The 21631-nt window shown below is 45.1% G+C and overlaps 1 protein-coding gene across 2 annotated transcripts in view; it reads left to right on the top strand.

Moving 5' to 3' along the window:
- The first annotated feature begins 5936 nt into the window (after positions 1-5936).
- LOC132591663 (oocyte zinc finger protein XlCOF6-like) overlaps positions 5937-21631 on the top strand; it is a 32224-nt gene continuing 16529 nt past the window's right edge. The window contains exons 1-2 of one of the 2 annotated variants that reach the window (XM_060271110.1): positions 5937-6001; positions 13298-17095. In XM_060271110.1, coding sequence (XP_060127093.1) covers positions 13399-15795 — 2397 coding nt within the window. In that variant the 5' untranslated portion in view covers positions 5937-6001; positions 13298-13398 and the 3' untranslated portion in view covers positions 15796-17095. Of the gene's footprint in view, positions 6002-12058; positions 12315-13297; positions 17096-21631 lie in introns of those variants that run through there. The other variant, XM_060271111.1, reaches the window with a different exon arrangement.

Raw genomic sequence — 21631 nt, 5'->3', positions numbered from 1 at the left:
GTATCTCAGATTAAGAATGATTTCAGGTTAAGAACGGACCTCCAGAATGAATTAAGTTCGTAACCTGAGGTACCACTGTAGCTTCAAAGACTTCTCTTGCTTCTAGAAGCACTATCAAATGTTGCTTCCAGTGCACGAAATTGTATTCATTTAACTTAGGGCCCTGATGAATAGTGGGCAGGTTCATGGACATAGAGCAGCTCCTTTCCTATGAGAAACCACTTTTTTATAAAAAGTAAACTCCACAGTTCAAGTGTATTCTAAGATAATGCTACTTCCTTAACGCTGATTAAGGGTTATGAAAGGCTGATGAGGCATTACAATTATTTAACATCATTTCATTTCCCTTTCTTAAACATTTGGAACATATGGAGGACAGGAGAGAATGTATGAGATGTCAAAATAAGAGCAGGTATTGATTGATGTGTGTAATATCGAACTCACACAGGGGAGAAACCCTTTGAATGCATGGAATGTGGAAAGAGCTTCAGTCAGAGTGGAGTTCTTGCAGACCATCAACAAATTCATGCTGGGGAGAAACCATATAAGTGTTAGGGAAGTGGATAGAGGTTCAGTTGTAGTGGAAGTCTTACAAACCACCTAAAGACTCTGAGGGGTAAGAGCTGTAGAACCTCTTTCTCTCCGAATTGACACTTTCCTTCACATCAGTGACAGGAAATCAATCTTAAATGAATGCAGTGTGTGTGAGCTTCTGTTGTTTGTATGTAACATTGTCTAGACATGTATTTAAAGTAATGAAGGTAGTATTTCACAATAGTAAGCATAATGATATATTTCATGTACTGTTAGATAGGGAGGGGGAGTGTGTGAGTCTGGAGTGTTGCTTCTGAATGAGGATGGATTGAGAGTGAGCTGGTTTTGGTGTTTGGTGGAGGGAGGTGGAAATGTTTGTATTTGGGAATGGGGAGCTGCACAAGGTGGAGCTGAGACTGGGGGTGTTGCTTTGGAAGCAGAGTTAGATTAATATTATAGGAACAGCAGCATCACTCCCACTGTTATGATTGCAATAATGGAACCATGAAGACACAGAAAGACTGAAAGCACCTCCTTATATGCCCAAGGTAATCTTGAAAACCCTCATCTATTCTTTTGATTTATAGATATTTTGTACATAGATATATTTGGTGGCAGGAGACATAAAAGGGGTATTTAGTGGCATAACCAGGAAAGGCTCTGTTCCTAGCTGCAGGTCTTGCATGAGGAGGGAAGGGAGCACAGGGAAGAAGGGGCCGTACCAGAGCATCTCAAAGCAATGTAAGGAGGAGTCTAATGTGGAAGGAGGTTCAGGCAGGTCCCAAAGCGAGAGTGCTAAGGGTCAACTTCCTCCAACTCCACCAGCTGCCCCAAGGCAGGAGCCCCCTATGGGCCCTGAGGGTGGAAAGCCTCCCTCCACCTTTGCAACTGGACATGATCCGAGGGCAGTGATGGCGAACCTTTTAGAGACCGAGTACCCGAAAATTCATAAACCGAGGTTCCACTGTATTGCATTATATTCTTCATTAAATTATCTTTCCACTGATATGTTATGGTATAACTCAGTGCTTTTTTTCCTTTAAAAATGTTTAGGGTGTACTCTCATTTTGACTCCAGAAATTCACCACCGGGGGAGGGAATAAATACAGTTCAACTTGGGAAAAATAAATACACTCATACCTCAGTTTTCGAACAGTTTAGTTCTCAAACTACTTTGAACCTGAAATAAAAAAATTCCTTCAGTAGCACCTTAAAGACCAACTAAGTTTTTACTTTGAACCTGAACACTTCAAAACCCAGAAATGAGTGTTGCCATTTTGGACCTTGTGATTGACAAGGCATGTATGGACAAGGCATTTTGGACCTTGTGATTGACAAGGCATGTATGGATCACAGATTTCTGCCCAACACCACTCCTCTTCTATCACATGACCTGTGATGTTTGGATGACACTGTAAGAAATGTGTTGTGGGAACTTTTAAAAACTCATGTAATCTTTGTCCTGGATATTTTCTTTTTTGCTCTCCTTAGAGATTGAATTATGGTGCTGGAGGAGACTCTTGAGAGTCCCATGGACTGCAAGAAGATCAAACCTATCCATTCTGAAGGAAATCAGCCCTGAGTGCTCCCTGGAAGGACAGATCGTGAAGCTGAGGCTCCAATACTTTGGCCACCTCATGAGAAGAGAAGAATCCTTGGAAAAGACCTTGATGTTGGGAAAGATGGAGGGCACTAGGAGAAGGGGACGACAGAGGACGAGATGGTTGGACAGTGTTCTCGAAGCTACGAACATGAGTTTGACCAAACTGCGGGAGGCAGTGCAAGACAGGAGTGCCTGGCGTGCTATGGTCCATGGGGTCACGAAGAGTCGGACACGACTAAACGACTAAACAACAACAGAGATTGAGACCTTTGTTGCAACAACTAAATGATCAGGCCTTCTGGCCACTCATTGCTTGGCTGCGGTCTCGCGTTTTCTGCTCAACCCAGCATCCGCAGGGCTAGACTCCAACCAAGTTGGGGAGCTGGATGGAGTTGGGGAGCTGTCGAAACCAAACCCCATGTTCTCCCCGAAACACAGAAGACACAGAGTCCGGCCTGCTGCTGGATGTGCCCCAATCCATAAAACAGTGTTGGGGAGGCTGTGTCTAAGACCACGCCTTTCTTCTTTGGTGGGGAGGAGATAGTTGTCCCCAGGGGACTGCTCAGTGTCAGGAGTATGGGCAGGAGTCAGGCTCTGCAGGACTGGGGCCTGACATCCTCAGGTGGGCCTGCTACCTCCGGCCGGCCAGACGGTGACACTCAGTGTCCCAATAAGGCTGCTTTGGGTGGGGGGGGGAGCACTCTTCTCTGGTTCCTCTCAGGCAGCAAATGTATTTGGCTCCCCCCCACCCACAAGGCATTCAAAACTAAATTAACACTTAAATCTAAGACTTACTATGTTAAAATAAAGAGAAAAAAAGAAATATCCACAAATCCTTTTCTACTACCTCTATGTGCTTCCAAATCTTAAACATTCTCAATATTGCAATTATTTTTCAAATAAATAAATTTCTTCCAATCTTCTTCCACCGACTCTTCCCTCTGGTCAGGGAGTCTCCCGGTCAATTCAGCCAGTTCCATAAATTCGATCTTCTTCGACTGCCACACATCCACTGTAGGTAAATCTTCCTTCTTCCAATTCCTATCCGGGAAAATTCTCGCTGCTGTTGTGGCATACGGAAAAAAATGTAACATCTTTCTTAGGTATTTCCTCCCTAACAATCCCAAGTAAAAAAAGCTTATGGTTTCTTAATAAATGTGTTTTTCAACACTTTTTTCATTCCATTATAAATCTTTTCCCAGAAGATCTTTACTTGGGGGCTGGTCCCCCATCCTTCTCCCACTCTTCTGATCCGAAGAAGGAACGGGGGAGGGGAGCCCTTCTCTCCCTTCCTCTCCCTCCCCAACCCCCTCCCCCCATCTGCCCTGTTTGTAGATGCAAGGGGAAGAGAAGCACACTCTTCTCTCCCTCCCCAAACCTCCCAATTAAGTGGCCCTCCTCCTCCTCCTCCTCCCCCTCCTCCTCCTCTCCAGGCCTCTTCTCTTCCGAAAATGAGGCAGGGTGGAGACCCTTCCCATCTATCCATGCCTCTCCCTTAGAAAAAAGCACAACTCTAGGAAGCATAGCTCATTGACCCATGGTGTTATGGAAAACCTGGGTGCGAGACTGCTCCGTCACCCAGCTCCTCGGACGGATCCCGCGGTTCACTGTAGAAGTAAAGGAAGGAGTCCCGCCAGCATCCGGAGCAAAACGACAAGGTTTATGACTGCGCAGCAGGTTTGAGCCAAGACTGAACAAGCAGAATAGGGTTACAAGAACTTTCAAACCCCCCCCCCACTGAAATCCCATAATGCATTTCAGAATCGTCATTCCTACATCACTGTTACATAGTCAAAGGTCAGAAAAGGGGGGGGAGGTTCACAAGACATTGACATACAGGTAAACAAGATTGACATAAGGGAATGATTCAGGGTCCAGATCAGCATTTAGGTGAGTACCCAGCAAGGGTCCAAATGGGCGCAGCTTATCGCCTGGGCGAGTCCGGAGGGATGCAGACGGCTGGTGAGACTCTGAATGGAATCTGGATTTCTAAGACCATCAGCATGCCTACACAATCGCGTTGGAATGAGGGAGATTGCTAGAAGGATGAATTTCTATGAATTTATCAGCATTATACATAAGGGTTTGGTGACTTCTGTTTCAGTGTATCTGAAGAAGTGTGCATGCACACGAAAGCTCATACCTATGACAAACTTAGTTGGTCTCCAAGGTGCTACTGGAAGGATTTTTTTAATTTTGTTTAGGCATTATAGGTTTTTGTTTTTTTAATACAAACTGCTTCTCTTCGGGGAGGCCTGTGTGGCCAGGATACATCTTGAAATGTGGTGCCCAGAACTGGATACAGTACTCCAGGTGAGGTCTGACCAGAGCAGAATACAGTGGTACTATTACTTCCCTTGATCTAGACGCTATACTCCTGTTGATGCAGCCCAGAATTGCATTGGCTTTTTTAGCTGCTGCATCACACTGCTGACTCATGTCAAGTTTGTGGTCTACCAAGACTCCTAGATCCTTTTCACATGTACTGCTCTCAAGCCAGGTGTCTCCCATCCTGTATTCGTGCCTTTCTTTCTTTCTTTTTGCCCAAGTGTAGTACTTTACATTTCTCCCTGTTAAAATTCATCTTGTTTGCTTTGGCCCAGTTGTCTAATCTGTTAAAGTCATTTGGAAGTGTGATCCTGTCCTCTGGGGTATTAGCCACCCCTCCCAATTTGGTGTCATCTTCAAACATTTGTATGAAATATATTTTCTATCAAATGTCTTTGAATGTATCCCTCCTTGAATGTATCTCTCCTTTATGTATCTTTTCCACTACAAAAAGTAACTAGAAGGATGCAACCAAAGATCTTATGTGACTTTACATTCACACCAGGAAGGTGTGAATCCGTGACCTTTGTGGTGCAGGCTGTACCTCTGGGCATGATGTGTGATTTGAGGGTGAGTTAGGGGTGACCCAATGCAAAAAGCGTGAGAATCCATGCGGATTTGTGCTTTGTAACCACGTTTTTGCGCCATTGCAGCCCCACGAAACAGTGGATGCGTGATTTTGTTGGTGGTGCCTACAGACTAAGGTGTGTTCTAGAGTATCATGGTGGTTTTATTTTGTTTCAATATAAAAATCATATCAATTCATGAGGATCCGTGCCTCGGATCCATCTTTTTGTGGTGCTGCAGGGCAGCAAAGTGTTTTTTATACTCCAGTCTGTAGGCGTGGTTCCAGATGTGATTTGACACTGGATTTATTGCAGTTGTTTTTTTAAAAAGTGGAGGATCCCTGAGGATCCGTGTAGATCCGCGTTTTACCCTCTTCCCCTTTGAACCAAAGCTGTCTGAGGTTTGCCTCACGCCCAGCGGACATTCCTTCAGCTGTTCTCCAAGCAGCTCACATCAAACAAGCTGGTGTGTGTGTGTGTTGTGATGGCATCCTAAGTCACTTTTCCAAACCCAAAAGGCGCATCCCAACTCCGGTCTACTTTGCAGGGCTGTTGTAAAGGAGACACCCTACGCCACGTTGGGAAATGGGTGTGAAACTGACCGGATCCCCCTCCCCCCCCTCCTGGGAAGGGATAAAAAGAGATGAAGGGGGAATGTCACCTTCGTGCCCTGGAGGACTTTTGGGGAGGTGGGGGGGGTCTCTTTCCCTGCCGCCTCCGGGGATCGAACCTGGGAGATTATCAGGAAAGAAACAGGATATTCAGAGCTTGTTTGGAAGGAGGAGAATTTGTGTCTTCTGGGAGGGAGGCGTCACTCATTCCTCCCCCCCCAAAGGGTCAGTGAGCTCCGCTTCCTAGAGAGGCAGGAAGGATGGGAGGGGGAGGGGGGAGCCAAGGTGGGAGGGGGAGGGGCCTCCATCCACATTCCCGGAAGAGAAGGAGGTCGGCAGAGGAGGAGGAGGGAAAAGAGGTGCGACATATATCTATATATATATTGGGGGGGGGGGCGCGAGAGAGAGAGATAAAGATGCCCCTGCCCTCCCCCTCCCCCTTCTTTCTGTGGGTCAGTCGAGCGGGGGAGGGGCTGATTCAGGCCCTGCTGGGATAAAGGAGCCCCTCCCCCAGAGGGAGAGGAAATGGGAAGAGCCAGAAGGGAGGGGGGAGCAAGGAGGACAAAGAGGTAGAGGCGGGGGGAGGGAGGAAAGGGGGCAGAGACCCCCCCCCAAGAACAACTCCCTCCCTGGGTGCAATCTCTACAGGCCTTGATCCATGCAATCCGGCTGCAGATGGGGGACCCTCCATTCTCAGGGTTAGCATTGCAAGCCCTACCCCCCAAAAGAAATCAGCCTTCCTGCCTTTTACTATGGGGGTTCAGGGGGGGCCTTTCTGCAGAGGGAGCATCGGCAGGGTTTGCATTGCAAGGTCTCTTTGGCAGCGCAAGGAGGTGCTCAGCTGTCAAGAGATGCTCAGCTCCCCTGCGCCCCCCCCGCGAGGACCCCCACCCCAAGCAGGGCTGGGACTTGAAGCGAGGCCTCCATTCGGCGCCCCTCTGCCTGTTCTGGGATCCCCCTGGCAGGAATCTCTGGGGCAAGGCTTGGTGGGTCCCTCTTGTCTAGAGCAGGGGGGGGGCAAACTTTTGTCAAAGAGGGCCAGATTTAATGAAGTGAAGATGCCTGAGGGCAGACCAAAGTTGTTGACCATTTTTTACGATTTTACCCCAGAGTTATTGACATTTTTTAGATCGCAGTGAGATCAGGCCCCCAAATCTGACTTTGGACATGCCTGGTCTAGAGAGGGGGAGTCCATGGAAGGGTTAATGGAGGGGGGGCTGGATAGAGACCCCACCCTGTCTCCCTCCTCTCCCCCCTCCCTGCCCATCTGGCGAGGCCCCTCTAGATAGATAGGTAGGCTAGATTGGGAGAGAATTGGTGGGCAGGGCGAAGGGGGAGCCGGCCAGGGAAACCTCTGGGCGAAGGAGAGATTTGGGGGTGGAGGGCAGAGGAAGTTGGGGGGCTGAGGGAGGAAGGGAAGCATCCATGGAGGCGGAATCGAAGCCAGCATTGGCAGGAGGTGGGGAGAGAGAGAGAGAGAGAGAGAGACAGACTTGGGGGCTGCCTGCCTTGACTTCTCCCTCCTGCCCAGGAATCTGCCATGATTTCGAGTCGACCAGGGAGAGATACCTGAGCAGGAGGCCTGATCCACCCACCCTCTCCTCCCTTGAAGCTCAGTCCTTGCCCTGCCAGAAGTCCCAGGTCAGCTCCTGCATGGGGCACTGGGGGCTGTTATAGGGAGTCCAACCAGGGGGGGGAAGAGGAAAGGGAGGAAGCCCACTTTATTCTTTCCGCCCTTTGAGGCTTCTGTCTTGGCAACTACAGTCTCTCCCACATGCCTGTGTTTCTCTGGAGAAGCATCTAAAGGGTTCCTATCCAGAGATACCTGTGCCCAACTCCGTCTCTCCATTCCACCCGGTTTCCATTATTGCCACTATTTCAGATCTCTTAAATCTGGGATTTAAGGGATTGGGAAGATTGTTACGGAAATGGGTGGGATTCCCGCCCCCCCACAGCCTGTGTATTTATCATTACAATTGTTATTGTTCTTTATTTATTTTTTGAATCCCTCCCCAAACATAAATACATATCCACTTGTTGATTTGTAGTCAGTGGTACATCCGGCCCAATCTGCATCAATATCCCCAAACTTTTCAGGATTACCAACAGCTGGCAACTTCCATTTACAATTCATTGTGCCCTTCAAACACCGTACCCCCCCTTTTCACGCCCATCAGTCCTATTCAAGGAAAACTTCCTACTAAGAATTCCCACAGCATTAGCTAAATCAGGTTTGCAAGTGGTACCAAGATACAAAAGTCTACCAATTGCTGGCCTGGATTCTATGGTGTCAGGTAATGGTTTCAAATCCTGCTGATTCTTTAAGAAGTCAGTAGCCATGGGCGTTGCAACTGGGTGTGCATCTTGCATTTGCAAATTCTGGATCAGGTCATGAATCCTTTGCTGTTGATTTAGAATAAATGACCCATCTTATTCTCTTTCAACTTGGATTCCGAGGTAGTTCTGGATCTTTCCCAGTTCCTTGACCTCAACCTCTTTGCTTAGGTGTTTCACAACCTGTGCATAGTCTCTGTCATTTGCTGTGGCAAGAATCGAGTCTTCAACAAACGCTAAAAGGTATGAAAAGTTGTCCATCACTTGACTTGTTGTACAGGCCCTTGTCGGCATGGCCTTGCTTGTACCCAAGCCATAGCGTTGAGAAAAGCCTTGCGCTGCCTTTCCTCTTCTGCCCCTTTCTGAATATGGCCTTCTTACCAGGAGGTAGGTCAGTAAGGGTCCACGTCTTATTCTGATTGTTGTTGTTTAGTCGTTTAGTCGTGTCCGACTCTTCGTGACCCCATGGACCATAGCACGCCAGGCACTCCTGTCTTCCACTGCCTCCCGCAGTTTGGTCAAACTCATGTTCGTAGCTTCGAGAACACTGTCCAACCATCTCGTCCTCTGTCGTCCCCTTCTCCTAGTGCCCTCCATCTTTCCCAACATCAGGGTCTTTTCCAAGGATTCTTCTCTTCTCATGAGGTGGCCAAAGTATTGGAGCCTCAGCTTCACGATCTGTCCTTCCAGGGAGCACTCAGGGCTGATTTCCTTAAGAATGGATAGGTTTGATCTTCTTGCAGTCCATGGGACTCTCAAGAGTCTCCTCCAGCACCACAATTCAAAAGCATCAATTCTTCGGCGATCAGCCTTCTTTATGGTCCAGCTCTCACTTCCATACATCACTACTGGGAAAACCATAGCTTTAACTATACGGATCTTTGTCGGCAAGGTGATGTCTCTGCTTTTTAAGATGCTGTCTAGGTTTGTCATTGCTTTTCTCCCAAGAAGCAGGCGTCTTTTAATTTCGTGACTGCTGTCACCATCTGCAGTGATCAAGGAGCCCAAGAAAGTAAAATCTCTCACTGCCTCCATTTCTTCCCCTTCTATTTGCCAGGAGGTGATGGGACCAGTGGCCATGATCTTGGTTTTTTTGATGTTGAGCTTCAGACCATATTCAGACCTTATTCTGATACAATGCATAAATCTCCTTCTGTGCAGCCTTCCTCCATAGAGAGGATTCTGCAGTTGGCATCTCCGTCCATGTAGAAGGGTCTTTTTTTATTAATTATTTCTATTTAGTTTACATATCTAATATCCAATATCATAGTTACATTTCTCATACACCACATTTTCTTCAGCTTTGTAAGTACAAGAGCGAAACCTTCCCAAATCCAAAACACAAAAAGAAAAAAAGAAAAAAAAACACAATAGACATATCCATAGAACTAACATTTATCCAAATACTAAAATATGACTCCCACAATACCTTCATCTGCTTTTTTAAAGTCTTACTTTAAACTTGGCCAGTTTAACATTCTTTATGTTTTACATCATAGGTTCACTTATCGATATCTTCACAATCGTTCAAAATTCTATTTTCATACATGTCCTTCCATCTCATATGGCTTATAAATTTGTCTAATTGTCTTATTTAGTTATATATTGAACTTGTTTTTCTTCCTAAATAACCAATAAAGAATTTTAAGCTTTAATTAGGAGGTCATTTTCATTCTGCTGGTTTGTTTTTTTATTTCCACCATCTTGTCCATATATTTCATGAATTTTCCCCATTTTCTCTCATACGTTTTGTTATCTTGCTGTCTTATTTTTGATGTTAATCTAGCTATCCCCATGTATTCCACCATCTTTTTACGTCAATCCTCTATAAAGTTTTTCTTGCACCTCTTGTTGCCTAGAGAAATAGCTTTACATCATTTTCCTCTACATCCTCACCCACCATTCCTAGCAGGAAGGCCTCTGGCTTTTTCTTTATTGTATATCTTTTTTATTTCATTGTATATGGCTCCCAGATTTTTTCCAAGCACAGCTCAAAGTGTTGGTGCTGACCTATATAGCCCTAAATGACCTCGGTCCAGTATACCTGAAGGAGTGTCTCCACCCCCATCGTTCTGCCCGGACACTGAGATCCAGCGCCGAGGGCCTTCTGGTGGTTCCCTCGCTGCGAGAAGCCAAGTAGCAGGGAACCAGGCAGAGGGCCTTCTCGGTGGTGGCCCCCTCCCATCAGATGTCAAAGAGAAAAACAGCTACCAGACTTTTAGAAGACATCTGAAGGCAGCCCTGGTTAGGGAGGCTTTTAATGTTTAATCGATTACTGTATTTTATTTTTCTGTTGAAAGCCGCCCAGAGTGGCTGGGGAAACCCAGCCAGATGGGCGGGGTATAAATAATAAATTATTATTATTATTATTATTATTATTATTATTATTATTATTATTATTAGTTCTCCCAATAGCTCTTTACCTTTTCACAGTACCACCACATATGGATGAAATTTCCTTCTTTAATTCCACATTTCCAACATTTTTTATCTCCGGACTTGAACATTTTTTACAACTTCATCGGTGTAATGTACCACCTGTACATCATCTTATAGATCTTTTCTTTCAGTGATGTACAAGCCACGAATTTTATTCTTACATTCCATAATTTATACCATTCTTCATATTCAATGTTGTGGCCGAGGTCTATTGCCCAATTGATCATGACAGATTTACTTTGCTCGTCTTTAGTTTTCCACTCTTAACAAAAATTCATACATTTTGGATAGATTTTTTGTATTATTGTCCATTACTAATTTTTCTAATGCTGTCTTAGATTGTTCAAAGCCCTTTGATCTTCTATCTTTCACGAATGCGCTATAAATTTGTTGGTATTCCCACCATCCTTGCACCTTCTCCTTTAGCTCCTCGTATGTCCTCATCTTAAATATATTATTTTCCACTATTGTTATATCTCTGTAAGTCAGCCAGTTTCCCTTCATGCTAAGTTTCTTTACCGATAAAGCCTCTTGAGGTGATAACCATCCTGGAATCTTCCTTTCAAACCATTCCCTGTATCTCAGCCAAACTTCCAATAATGGCTTCTTCATGGTGTGTTGTAAAAAATCCTTATGAACTTGTACCTTATCATACTACAGGTACGCATGCCAACCGTATCAGTTTTGGAAACCTTCAAGGTCTAATAATTCTGAATTTTCCAATTTTAACCAATTCCTTATCCATATTATACATGCTGATTCATAATACAGTTCAAGGTCAGGGAGGGGGAAGCCACCCCTTTCTTTTTTTGTCAGTTAGAATTTTAAACTTTATCCTGGGCTTTTTACCCTGCCATATAAACCGTGAAATTACCTTTTGCCACTCTTTAAATTGTGTTTTGCCTGTAATAATTGGGATTGTTTGGAATAAGAAAAGTAGCTTGGGTAATATTGACATCTTTATAGCAGCCATTCTGCCCCACCAAGATAGGTTAAGCTTGCTCCATGTTTCCAGATTGAATTTCACTTCCTTCCATGCTGTTATGTAAATGTCTTTGTACAGGTTTGAGTTTTTTGGTGATAACCAGATACCTAAATATTTTACTTTCTTAACTGCTGTTATTCCTATTTTTGATTGTAACCGGTCTGTTTGTTCTAAGTTCAGATTTTTCACCATCATTTTTGTCTTGTTTCTGTTCAATTTTAACCCCGCTAGTGCCCCATACTCCTCAATTACCGGTATTTTCAAGGTCTCTGTCGCTGATGTTTGCGGATCTTGTAGCGTTAGGACTATGTCATCAGCGAATGCCTTTAGTTTATATTCTCTCATTCCATGTCTTACTCCTATTATGCTTTCTGATTTCCTTATTTTCTGTAATAATACTTCCAATTTAAGTATAAACAATAAGGGCGAAAGCGGGCAACCCTGCCTTGTGCCTTTCATACAACTGAAATACATGATCTTGGCTAAACCCTCTTCACTTGAGTCAGTTGGCTTATGATTTTCAATACAGTGGTACCTTGGGTTACAAACACTTCGGGTTACAGACTCCGTTAACCCGGAAGTCGTACCTCAGGTTAAGCAATTTACCTCAGGATGAGAGCAGAAATTGTGCGGCAGCAGGACGCCCCCATTAGCTAAAGTGATACCTCAGGTTAAGAATGGTTTCAGGTTAACAACAGAACTCCGGAACGAATTATGGTAAGCGCCTTTCCTTCTGCATCTCCAGCTCTCTCCATGCAATGCAAGGCTGACAGATGGAGGTCCAACCCCAAGAACATTCTCCTACCTGAGCACTCCTTCAGCCGACCACAACCAACAAGTCTTCTCACTGGACTTATATATGGGTCTCCCAAAATGGTTAACATGCACCTCCTGAGGCCAAAGGGACTGTCCAGGTGATTAGGTTCGTACCCTGAGGTACCACTGTAACTTCCAAGACTTCTCTTGCATCTAGAAGCACTATCAAATGTTGCTTCCAGTGAAAAAAATTGTATTCATTTAACTTAGGACCCTGATGAAATAGTGGGCAGGTTCATGGACATAGAGCAGCTCCCTTTCCTGTGAGAAACCACTTTTTATAAAAAGTAAACCCCACAGTTCAAGCGTCTTCTGAGATAGAGCTGCTTCATTAACTATTAAGGATTATGAAAGGCTGATGATGCATTACAATTATTTAACATGATTTCATATGCCTTTCATAGAATCATAGAGTTGGAAGAGACCACAAGGGCCATCCAGTCCAACCCCCTGCCAAGCAGGAAACACCATCAAAGCATTCCTGACAGATGGCTGTCAAGCCTCTGCTTAAAGACCTCCAAAGAAGGAGACTCCATCACACTCCTTGGTAGCAAATTCCACTGCCGAACAGCTCTTACTGTCAGGAAGTTCTTCCTAATGTTTAGGTGGAATTTTCTTTCTTGTAGTTTGAATCTGTTGCTCCGTGTCCGCTTCTCTGGAGCAGCAGAAAACAACCTTTCTCCCTCCTCTATATGACATTCTTTTATATATTTGAACATCCTTTTATATATTTGAACATGGCTATCATATCACCCCTTAACCTTCTCTTCTCCAGGCTAAACATACCCAGCTCCCTAAGCCGTTCCTCATAAGGCATCGTTTCCAGGCCTTTGACCATTTTGGTTGCCCTCTTCTGGACACGTTCCAGCTTGTCAGTATCCTTCTTGAACTGTGGTGCCCAGAACTGGACACAGTACTCCAGGTGAGGTCTGACCAGAGCAGAATACAGTGGTACTATTACTTCCCTTGATCTAGATGCTAAAAATTTGGAACATATGGAAGACAGGAGATAATGTAGGAGATGCTAAAATAAGAGCAGGGGTTGATTGATGTTTGTAATATTCCTTTCTTCTCTTTGTAGATAAAAATAGGATTTCCTCCCCCCTTCACCCTCCAAAGAAGACAAAGGCAGTGAGAATTATGGGGGCCATGTTCAATGTGAATAACGAAGAAATCATTTAAATGCATGGAGTGTGGAAAGAGAAAACATTTGAAAGTATGGAGTATGGGAAGAGCTTCAATGACAGTGGAACACTAATAAAACATCAGCAGACTCACACAGGGGGGAAACCATTTGAATGCATGGAGTGTGGAAAGAGCTTCAGTCACAATGGAATCCTGAGAATTCATCAACGGAGTCACACTGTGGAGAAACCATTTGAATGCATGGAGTGTGGAAAGAGCTACAGTCAGAGTGGAACACTAAGACTACATAAACGGACTCACACTGGTGAGAAACCATTTAAATGCATGGAGTGTGGAAAGAGCTTCAGTAGGAGTGGACATCTTAGAAGTCATCAACGGACTCACAGAGGGGAGAAACCCTTTGAATGCATGGAATGTGGAAATAGCTTCAGTGACAGTGGAACACTTAGAAAACATCATCGGACTCACACGGGGGAGAAACCATTTAAATGCATGGAGTGTGGAAAGAGCTTCAGTCAGAGTGGAGACCTTAGAATTCATCAACGGAGTCACACTGGTGAGAAACCATTTAAATGTATGGAGTGTGGAAAGAGCTACAGACACAGTGGGAACCTTAGAACCCATCAACGGAGTCACACAGGCGAGAAACCATTTGAATGTATGGAGTGTGGAAAGAGCTTCAGTCGGAGTGGAAACCTTAGAATTCATCTACGGACTCACACAGGGGAGAAACCATTTAAATGTATGGAGTGTGGAAAGAGCTTCAGTATGAGTGGACATCTTAGAAGTCATCAACGGACTCACACAGGGGAGAAACCATTTAAATGTATGGAGTGTGGAAAGAGCTTCAGTCGGAGTGGAAACCTTAGAATTCATCTACGGACTCACACAGGGGAGAAACCATTTAAATGCATGGAATGTGGAAAGAGCTTCACTGACAGTGGAACACTTAGAAAACATCAATGGACTCACACAGGAGAGAAACCATTTAAATGCATGGAGTGTGGAAAGAGCTTCAGTCAGAGTGGAGACCTTAGAATTCATCAATGGACTCACACTGGTGAGAAACCATTTAAATGCATGGAATGTGGAAATAGCTTCAGTGACAGTGGAACACTTAAAAAACATCATCGGACTCACACGGGGGAGAAACCATTTAAATGCATGGAGTGTGGAAAGAGGTTCAGTCAGAGTGGAGACCTTAGAATTCATCAACGGACTCACACTGGTGAGAAACCATTTAAATGCATGGAATGTGGAAAGAGCTTCACTTACAGTGGAACACTTAGAAAACATCAATGGACTCACACAGGAGAGAAACCATTGGAATGTATGGAGTGTGGAAAGGGCTTCACTTCTAATCAAGTACTTAGAATTCATCAACAGACACACACAGGAGAGAAACCATTTAAATGCATGGAGTGTGGAAAGAGCTTCAGTCAGAGTGGACACCTTAGAATTCATCAACAGAGACATACAGGAGAGAAACCATTTGAATGCATGGAGTGTGGAAAGAGCTTTATTGATGGTACAACATTGACTAACCATCATCAAACTCACACAGGGGAGAAACCATTTAAATGTATAGAGTGTGGAAAGAGCTTCAGTCAGAGTGGAAAACTAAGAAGGCATCAACGGACTCACACAGGGGAGAAACCATTTAAATGCATGGAATGTGGAAAGAGCTTCACTGACAGTGGAACACTTAGAATTCATCAACGGACTCACACAGGAGAGAAACCATTTAAATGCATGGAGTGTGGAAAGAGCTTCAGTCAGAGTGGAACACTAAGACTACATCAATGGACTCACACTGGTGAGAAACCATTTAAATGTGTGGAATGTGGAAAGAGCTACACTAAGAGTAGAAACCTTAGAATTCATCAACGGACTCACACAGGAGAGAAACCATTTAAATGCATGGAGTGTGGAAAGAGCTTCAGTCGGAGTGGAAACCTTCGAATTCATCAACGAACTCACACAGAGGATAAACCATTTCATTGTATGGAATTTGGAAAGAGCTTCACTAAGAGTGAACACCTTAGAATTCATCAACGGACTAACACTGGTGAGAAACCATTTAAATGCATGGAGTGTGGAAAGAGCTTCACTTATAGTGGAACACTAAGACTACATCAGCGGACTCACACAGGGGAGAAACCATTTAAATGCGTGGAATGTGGGACAAGCTTCAGTCAGAATGGACACCTTAGAATTCATCAACAGACTCACACTGGTAAGAAACCATTTAAATGTATGGAGTGTGGAAAGAGCTTCAGTCAGAGTGGAAACCTTAGAATTCATCAATGGAGTCACACTGGGGAGAAACCATTTCAATGCATGGAGTGTGGAAAGAGCTTCAGTCAGAGTGGACTTCTTACAAAACACCACCAAACTCATAAAGGGGAGAAACCATATACCGGTAAGTGCTAGGGAAGAGGATAGAGGTTGAGTTGTGGTGGAAGTCTTACAAACCACCAAGTCTTAGAGACTCCCATAGGCAAGAGCTATAAGAGTGGAAACTCTATAGGCCATCAATTACTTCAAAGAAGAGAAATGGTTCAACAGAAGGAATGTGGAATCTACTTTGGTTATTATAGAATGCTTGTCCAAAACATCCACCGACTTCCATGGGGTGGAACGATTTAGAGTATAGAACCTAAGAGAGTGATAAGGGTCAACTTCCTCCAAATCCACCAGCTGCCCCAAGGCAGGAGCCCCCCTCTGGGCCCAGAGGGTGGAAAGCCTCCCTCCACTTTTTCCCCCCCGAAGAGGCAGGCGCCCCAGAACAAAACGGAAATATTGATAGTTAACAACTCTACAGACATCTTTTTAATATCTTCATGCGCCCCCTCGCCCAGATTGTCCAGAGGTTTTGTAGCCTTATTTGCTGATAAGGGTCCTTAAGTTGCGCCCAGGCAGGGACAGAGACAGCCAATAATGACACCGGGGTTGAATTCAGAGAAAGAATTTAATCCTTAAATTTAAGGGACTCTCGGTGATCCATGTTTCACGACAAAAGTAAGCAAAGACAGTTTTACCTGAGGCTTTTATCCACTTCTTGGGCTCCTTTCCCCCTCCTCTGTAAATGTGTTCACGCAAGGGGGTCACAGGTTACAAATCCATATTAGGAAAATCCGTATCCTGTCCTTCTCATAAACACAAAGGGGGTCACAAGGACATATAAGGAATATCCGTGTCCGGTCCTGTGCATAAACACATGCTGACTCAGCAAAGCCTTCAGCAAGACCAGTTCCCAGGGCAATGCTTATGCGTCAAGCTGACAAGGCCTCATCCGCTGATAAGCCTCTCTGCCTCTCATTCTGTGTTCCAGACAAGGTCAGCTCTTAGCAAGCTGGGCATCCTGTCTTGCTATCGAATGTTTTCTTTACACTTTGGCCTACTTTGGTACACAGAGAGAGGCAAAGAAGAAAGCATTTTAAGCAAGACATCCCAGGGATATGGGGGGGCTAAGCCATACAGTCAGAATTATATAATGCAAAATATATGATTTAGCTCAATAACACAATTGGCAAATCTCTCCCTTCAGTTTGGGCTGGGTTGTCATCAATATGCTGCTGACACCCAGATTTATCTGTTGATGGATAGCCATCCTGCCTCAGCCCCGGACACACTGACCAAGTGCTTGGAAGCTGTGGCTGGATGGCTACGTGGGAGTCGGCTGAAGCTAACTCCTTCGAAGACAGAGGTCCTCTGGCTGGGTTGGGATGACATGGGGTGGGGGGGCAACTTCCATCTTTCGCTGGGGCTCAATTAGTGTCAGCCCCTTCTGTCAAGAGCTTGGGTGTAACCTTGGATGCCTCCCTTTCCATGGAGGCACAGGTTGCAACCACAGCCAAGGTGGCATTTTTCCATCTCCACTGCATTAAGCAGTTGGTCCCCTACCTCTCTCGCCCTGAGCTGGCCAAATTGATCCATGAGATGGTCACCTCTAGGCTTGATTATTGTGAATCTCTCTACGTGGGGCTGCCCTTGAAACTGACCCAGAAACTCCAGCGGGTGCAGAATGCCGCGGCGAGGCTCCTTACGGGGTCCCGGCCGCAGGATCACATTCATCCAGTGCTTTACCAGCTGCACTGGCTCCCAGTGGAGTACAGGATCAGGTTTAAGGTGCTGGTTTTGACCTTTAAAGCCTTATGCGGATTAGGAGCCTCGTACCTTCAGGGCCGCCTCTCCCGATATGCCCCACGGAGGACCTTAAGGTCCACAAATAATAACATACTGGAGATCCCGAGTCACAAGACAGTTAGGCTGGCCTTGACCAAGACCAGGGCCTTCTCAGTACTGGCCCCGATAAGGTGGAACGCTCTGTCTCAGGAGACTAGGGCCCTGCGGGATTTGTCATCTTTTCGTTGGGCCTGCAAGACAGAGCTGTTCCGCTTGGCCTTAGGACTGACGCAGTCTGACCCCGGGATTACCCTCCCCTAAGGTTTTATCTTACAATGGTTTTATCTTACTTGTAGATTTTTAATTTTTAATTTGAATTTTAACATTGTATTAATTTGCATTTCAATTGAATTGTTTCTTTTATGCTTGCGTTGATATTTTTGTTGTTAGTCGCCCTGAGCCCGGTCTTGACTGGGAAGGGCAGGGTATAAATAATATTATTATTATTATTATTATTATTATTATTATTATTATTATTTCTCTTATCGACAGATGAGCAGGAGACTTTACAATTGGGTTTTGTGCCTAAGCCATCTTACAATGCTTTTTGGATGAGAGTTGATTTGTTTAAACCTATCCATAATATTAAACTTTGGGATCTGTTTGGTACTAATCCTATATAATAAAGTCCAAGTGTCTCTGCGTCCAGTCCATGTGTCCGTGGGATTGCGCTACTGCACATGCGCCCCACGGACAGCCGTTGGGACTTGGAGCGCAGAGACTTCGGACGGGATAAACCAGGACCGTGAGAGAGATTACATGCTTGCATATACACAACCCCTTGCCTCTGCTGCGCTACGGAAGGATCTCTCTCTTTCCTCCTGGTTTCTTCTCCGTTAGAGGGGAAGGAGAGGAGGCAGGCATGTGCCAGCGATAGGGAAACTAGGTGGGTGTGGATAGAGAGAGAGCGTGAGCCGCGAGTGATGCGGCTGCTGGGCTGAAGGATCGTTTAGCCGTTACTGAGGGGCGGAAGCAGGAGAGCGGGTGGGCGGGCGCACCCGCGGGGGAAGGGGGAATTAGTCCCTGGAAGTGTGTGTGGATTTTTTGGGGGGTGGGGTGGGGTTGGAAGGGCTGCTGCAACTGGGACCAGCGAGGGGAGAGAGAAAGAGAGAGAAAGAGAGAGAGGAGTAGAAAAAAGAGGGTGGGAAATGGGGAGGGAGAGAGGAAGCTGAGGAGGCAGCTGGCTGGGGCGGGAGGAGGGGAAGGGACTGAGTGAGGGGCTGAGGTGGTGGCGGTGGGTGAGTCACCGGGGGGGGAGAACCCCCATAATTAATTCTAGCACCCGTTAATTTAACGGGCTTCATGATACTAGTGACCATATAAAACACCAGTTTAAACCTAAATCTACGTTTGTCCCAATCAACTCCAATCCAGCTATTAATGTGTTTTATCAATTATTGTTGCGACATCTTGAGCAGTTGGAACAGAAGGGGCTCAGAGCCAGGGATATTTAATCTAAGGCTCAGCAGCTTAGTCTACTCTAAAACATTTATCGCAGGATCAGAATATTGTGATAAAACCCGCTGACAAGGGGGGAGGGATTGTTATACAGGATTTCGATAATTACATTTCAGAGGCAAGAAGGTTGTTATCAGACGATAAATTTTATCGTCAGATTGGGAATGATCCTACGGACTCTATTACTACTATCTTAAAAACTATTGCACAACAAGCTTATAGTATGAGCTACATAAAGAAACAAGTTTTTGACTATTTAGTTCCCCCTCATCCTCGGATACCTATCTTTTATTGTTTTCCTAAAATACATAAAAACATCCCTTCCCCTCCTGGGAGACCTATTGTCTCAGGTACTGGGTCAGTGTTGGAACCCACTGCTAAGTATTTAGATTCTTTTCTTCAGCCGTTTGCCAAGGACTCACCTGCTTATCTTCAGGATACCACCCATTTCATTAGGTTAATAGAGCATACACAGTCCTTGCGTCTTTGGATGTTGGACACAAATATTAGACACAAATATACCGCTGGATGAGGCACGAGCTATCATCAGTAAGTTATTAGGGACACGACCTGACCCCCATCCGCCCACTGATTTTCTGTTGGGCTTACTAGATGTTGTGTTTGAGAAAAATTATTTTCGTTTTTGGGACACGTTTTATTTTCAAATTCAAGGGGTAGCTATGGGGTCACCTATAGCGCCATCCATAGCTAACATTTTTATGGGTGCCTTTGAAAAGTCACATATTTTGGGTAACAATCCCTTTGCCAAGGCAATGTTGTTTTATTGCAGATTTATTGATGACCTGTTCTTTTTCTGTTTGAAAATGAGAAGGAGTTTATTGGTTTCACTAATTGGTTTCTTAAGGAAATCAGCCCTGAGTGCTCCCTGGAAGGACAGATCGTGAAGCTGAGGCTCCAATACTTTGGCCACCTCATGAGAAGAGAAGAATCCTTGGAAAAGACCCTGATGCTGGGAAAGATTGAGGGCACTAGGAGAAGGGGACGACAGAGGACGAGATGGTTGGACAGTGTTCTCGAAGCTACGAACATGAGTTTGACCAAACTGCGGGAGGCAGTGCAAGACAGGAGTGCCTGGCGTGCTATGGTCCATGGGGTCACGAAGAGTCGGACACGACTAAACGACTAAACAACAACAACAATTGGTTAAATTCGTTGCATTCCTCCTTATCTTTCTCTGGACACCACAGCAGCACATCATGTGTGTTTTGGGATGGGGAGGTCTTTAAACATAGTGGGCAATTAGTGGTGAGGCCCCACCAAAAGCCTACAGACTGCAATTCACTTTTGCACTACTCCTCATTCCACCCTAAACGTCTTAAAGACAACTTAAAGCAAAGAATGCTTTGATGGTGTTTCCTGCTTGGCAGGGGGTTGGACTGGATGGCCCTTGTGGTCTCTTCCAACTCTACGATTCTATGATTCTACCTTATGGGTTATTCTTACAGCTTAAGAGGAATTCCTCATTAGCAACCTCATTACAAGCTAGAGGTTATCCACCTGACGTGATCAAGAAGGCGAGAGTTAAATCGGATGCTAAGCAATGCTCCACTCGGTTTAAACGGACTAATTGTCGGGTTTGGGAGCTAGGGGCACTGTCATACAGTGGTTCCGCTCCTTCCTCCTGGGCCGTGTTCAGAAAGTGGTGGTGGGGGATGAGTGTTTGGACCCCTGGGCTCTCATTTGTGGGGTGCCTCAGGGTTCTGTCCTCTCCCCCATGCTTTTTAACATCTACATGCAGCCGCTGGGAGAGATCATCAGGGGGTTTGGGCTGGGTGTTCATCAGTATGCGGATGATACCCAGCTCTACCTCTCTTTCAAATCAGAACCAGTGAGGGCGGTGAAGGTCCTGTGTGAGTGCCCTGGGGGTCCTGTGGGACATTTTAGGTGTGGCAGATGTCCAGCTTGCCCACTGACCTTGCAAACCAAGAGAAGACCAAATTTAAGTTCATTATCAATCATTTCATAGAATCATAGAGTTGGAAGAGACCACAAGGGCCATCCAGTCCAACCCCCTGCCGAGCAGGAAATTTCAGTACGTGCCAAACAAAAGAGGTGGCATATTTGATTAGATGCCCATGTAATTTGTTTTATATAGGATCTCCTATCCGGTCTGTTGATCCCGCGTTAGGAATGCTGTGCGGGAAGCACCCCTGGTTGAGCATTTTTAGCTAACAATCATTCAGACACGGATTTGCTTTATACTGTATTGTGGATTAATAGAAGGAAGGTGAACGCTGGCCGTGATTATGTAAAATTATTAAGACAAAAAGAATCACAATTTTTTTTCATGTTTAAAACACTTCACCCGGAAGGTTTGAACTCTTAGTTAGATTTTAATTGTTTCATTTGATCATACTACTTTCAGGAACTTGAGGTTGCATGTAACTTTAAAACTCCAATAGCCCTGATTGACTAGGGTGTTACCTGTGGTGGAACTGTATATCAGGGGTTCCCAAACTAAGGCCTGGGGGCTGGATGCGGCCCAATCACCTTCTCAATCCGGCCCAGTGACAGTCTGGGAATCAGCGTGTTTTTACATGAGTAGAATGTGTCCTTTTATTTAAAATGCATCTCTGGGTTATTTGTGGGGCCTGCCAGGTGT

This window comes from Zootoca vivipara, chromosome 2, assembly GCF_963506605.1.
Source record: "Zootoca vivipara chromosome 2, rZooViv1.1, whole genome shotgun sequence".
Classification (NCBI taxonomy): domain Eukaryota; kingdom Metazoa; phylum Chordata; class Lepidosauria; order Squamata; family Lacertidae; genus Zootoca; species Zootoca vivipara.
Note: the sequence above shows the minus strand (reverse complement) of the source record. Positions and strands in the feature narration are given on the sequence as shown.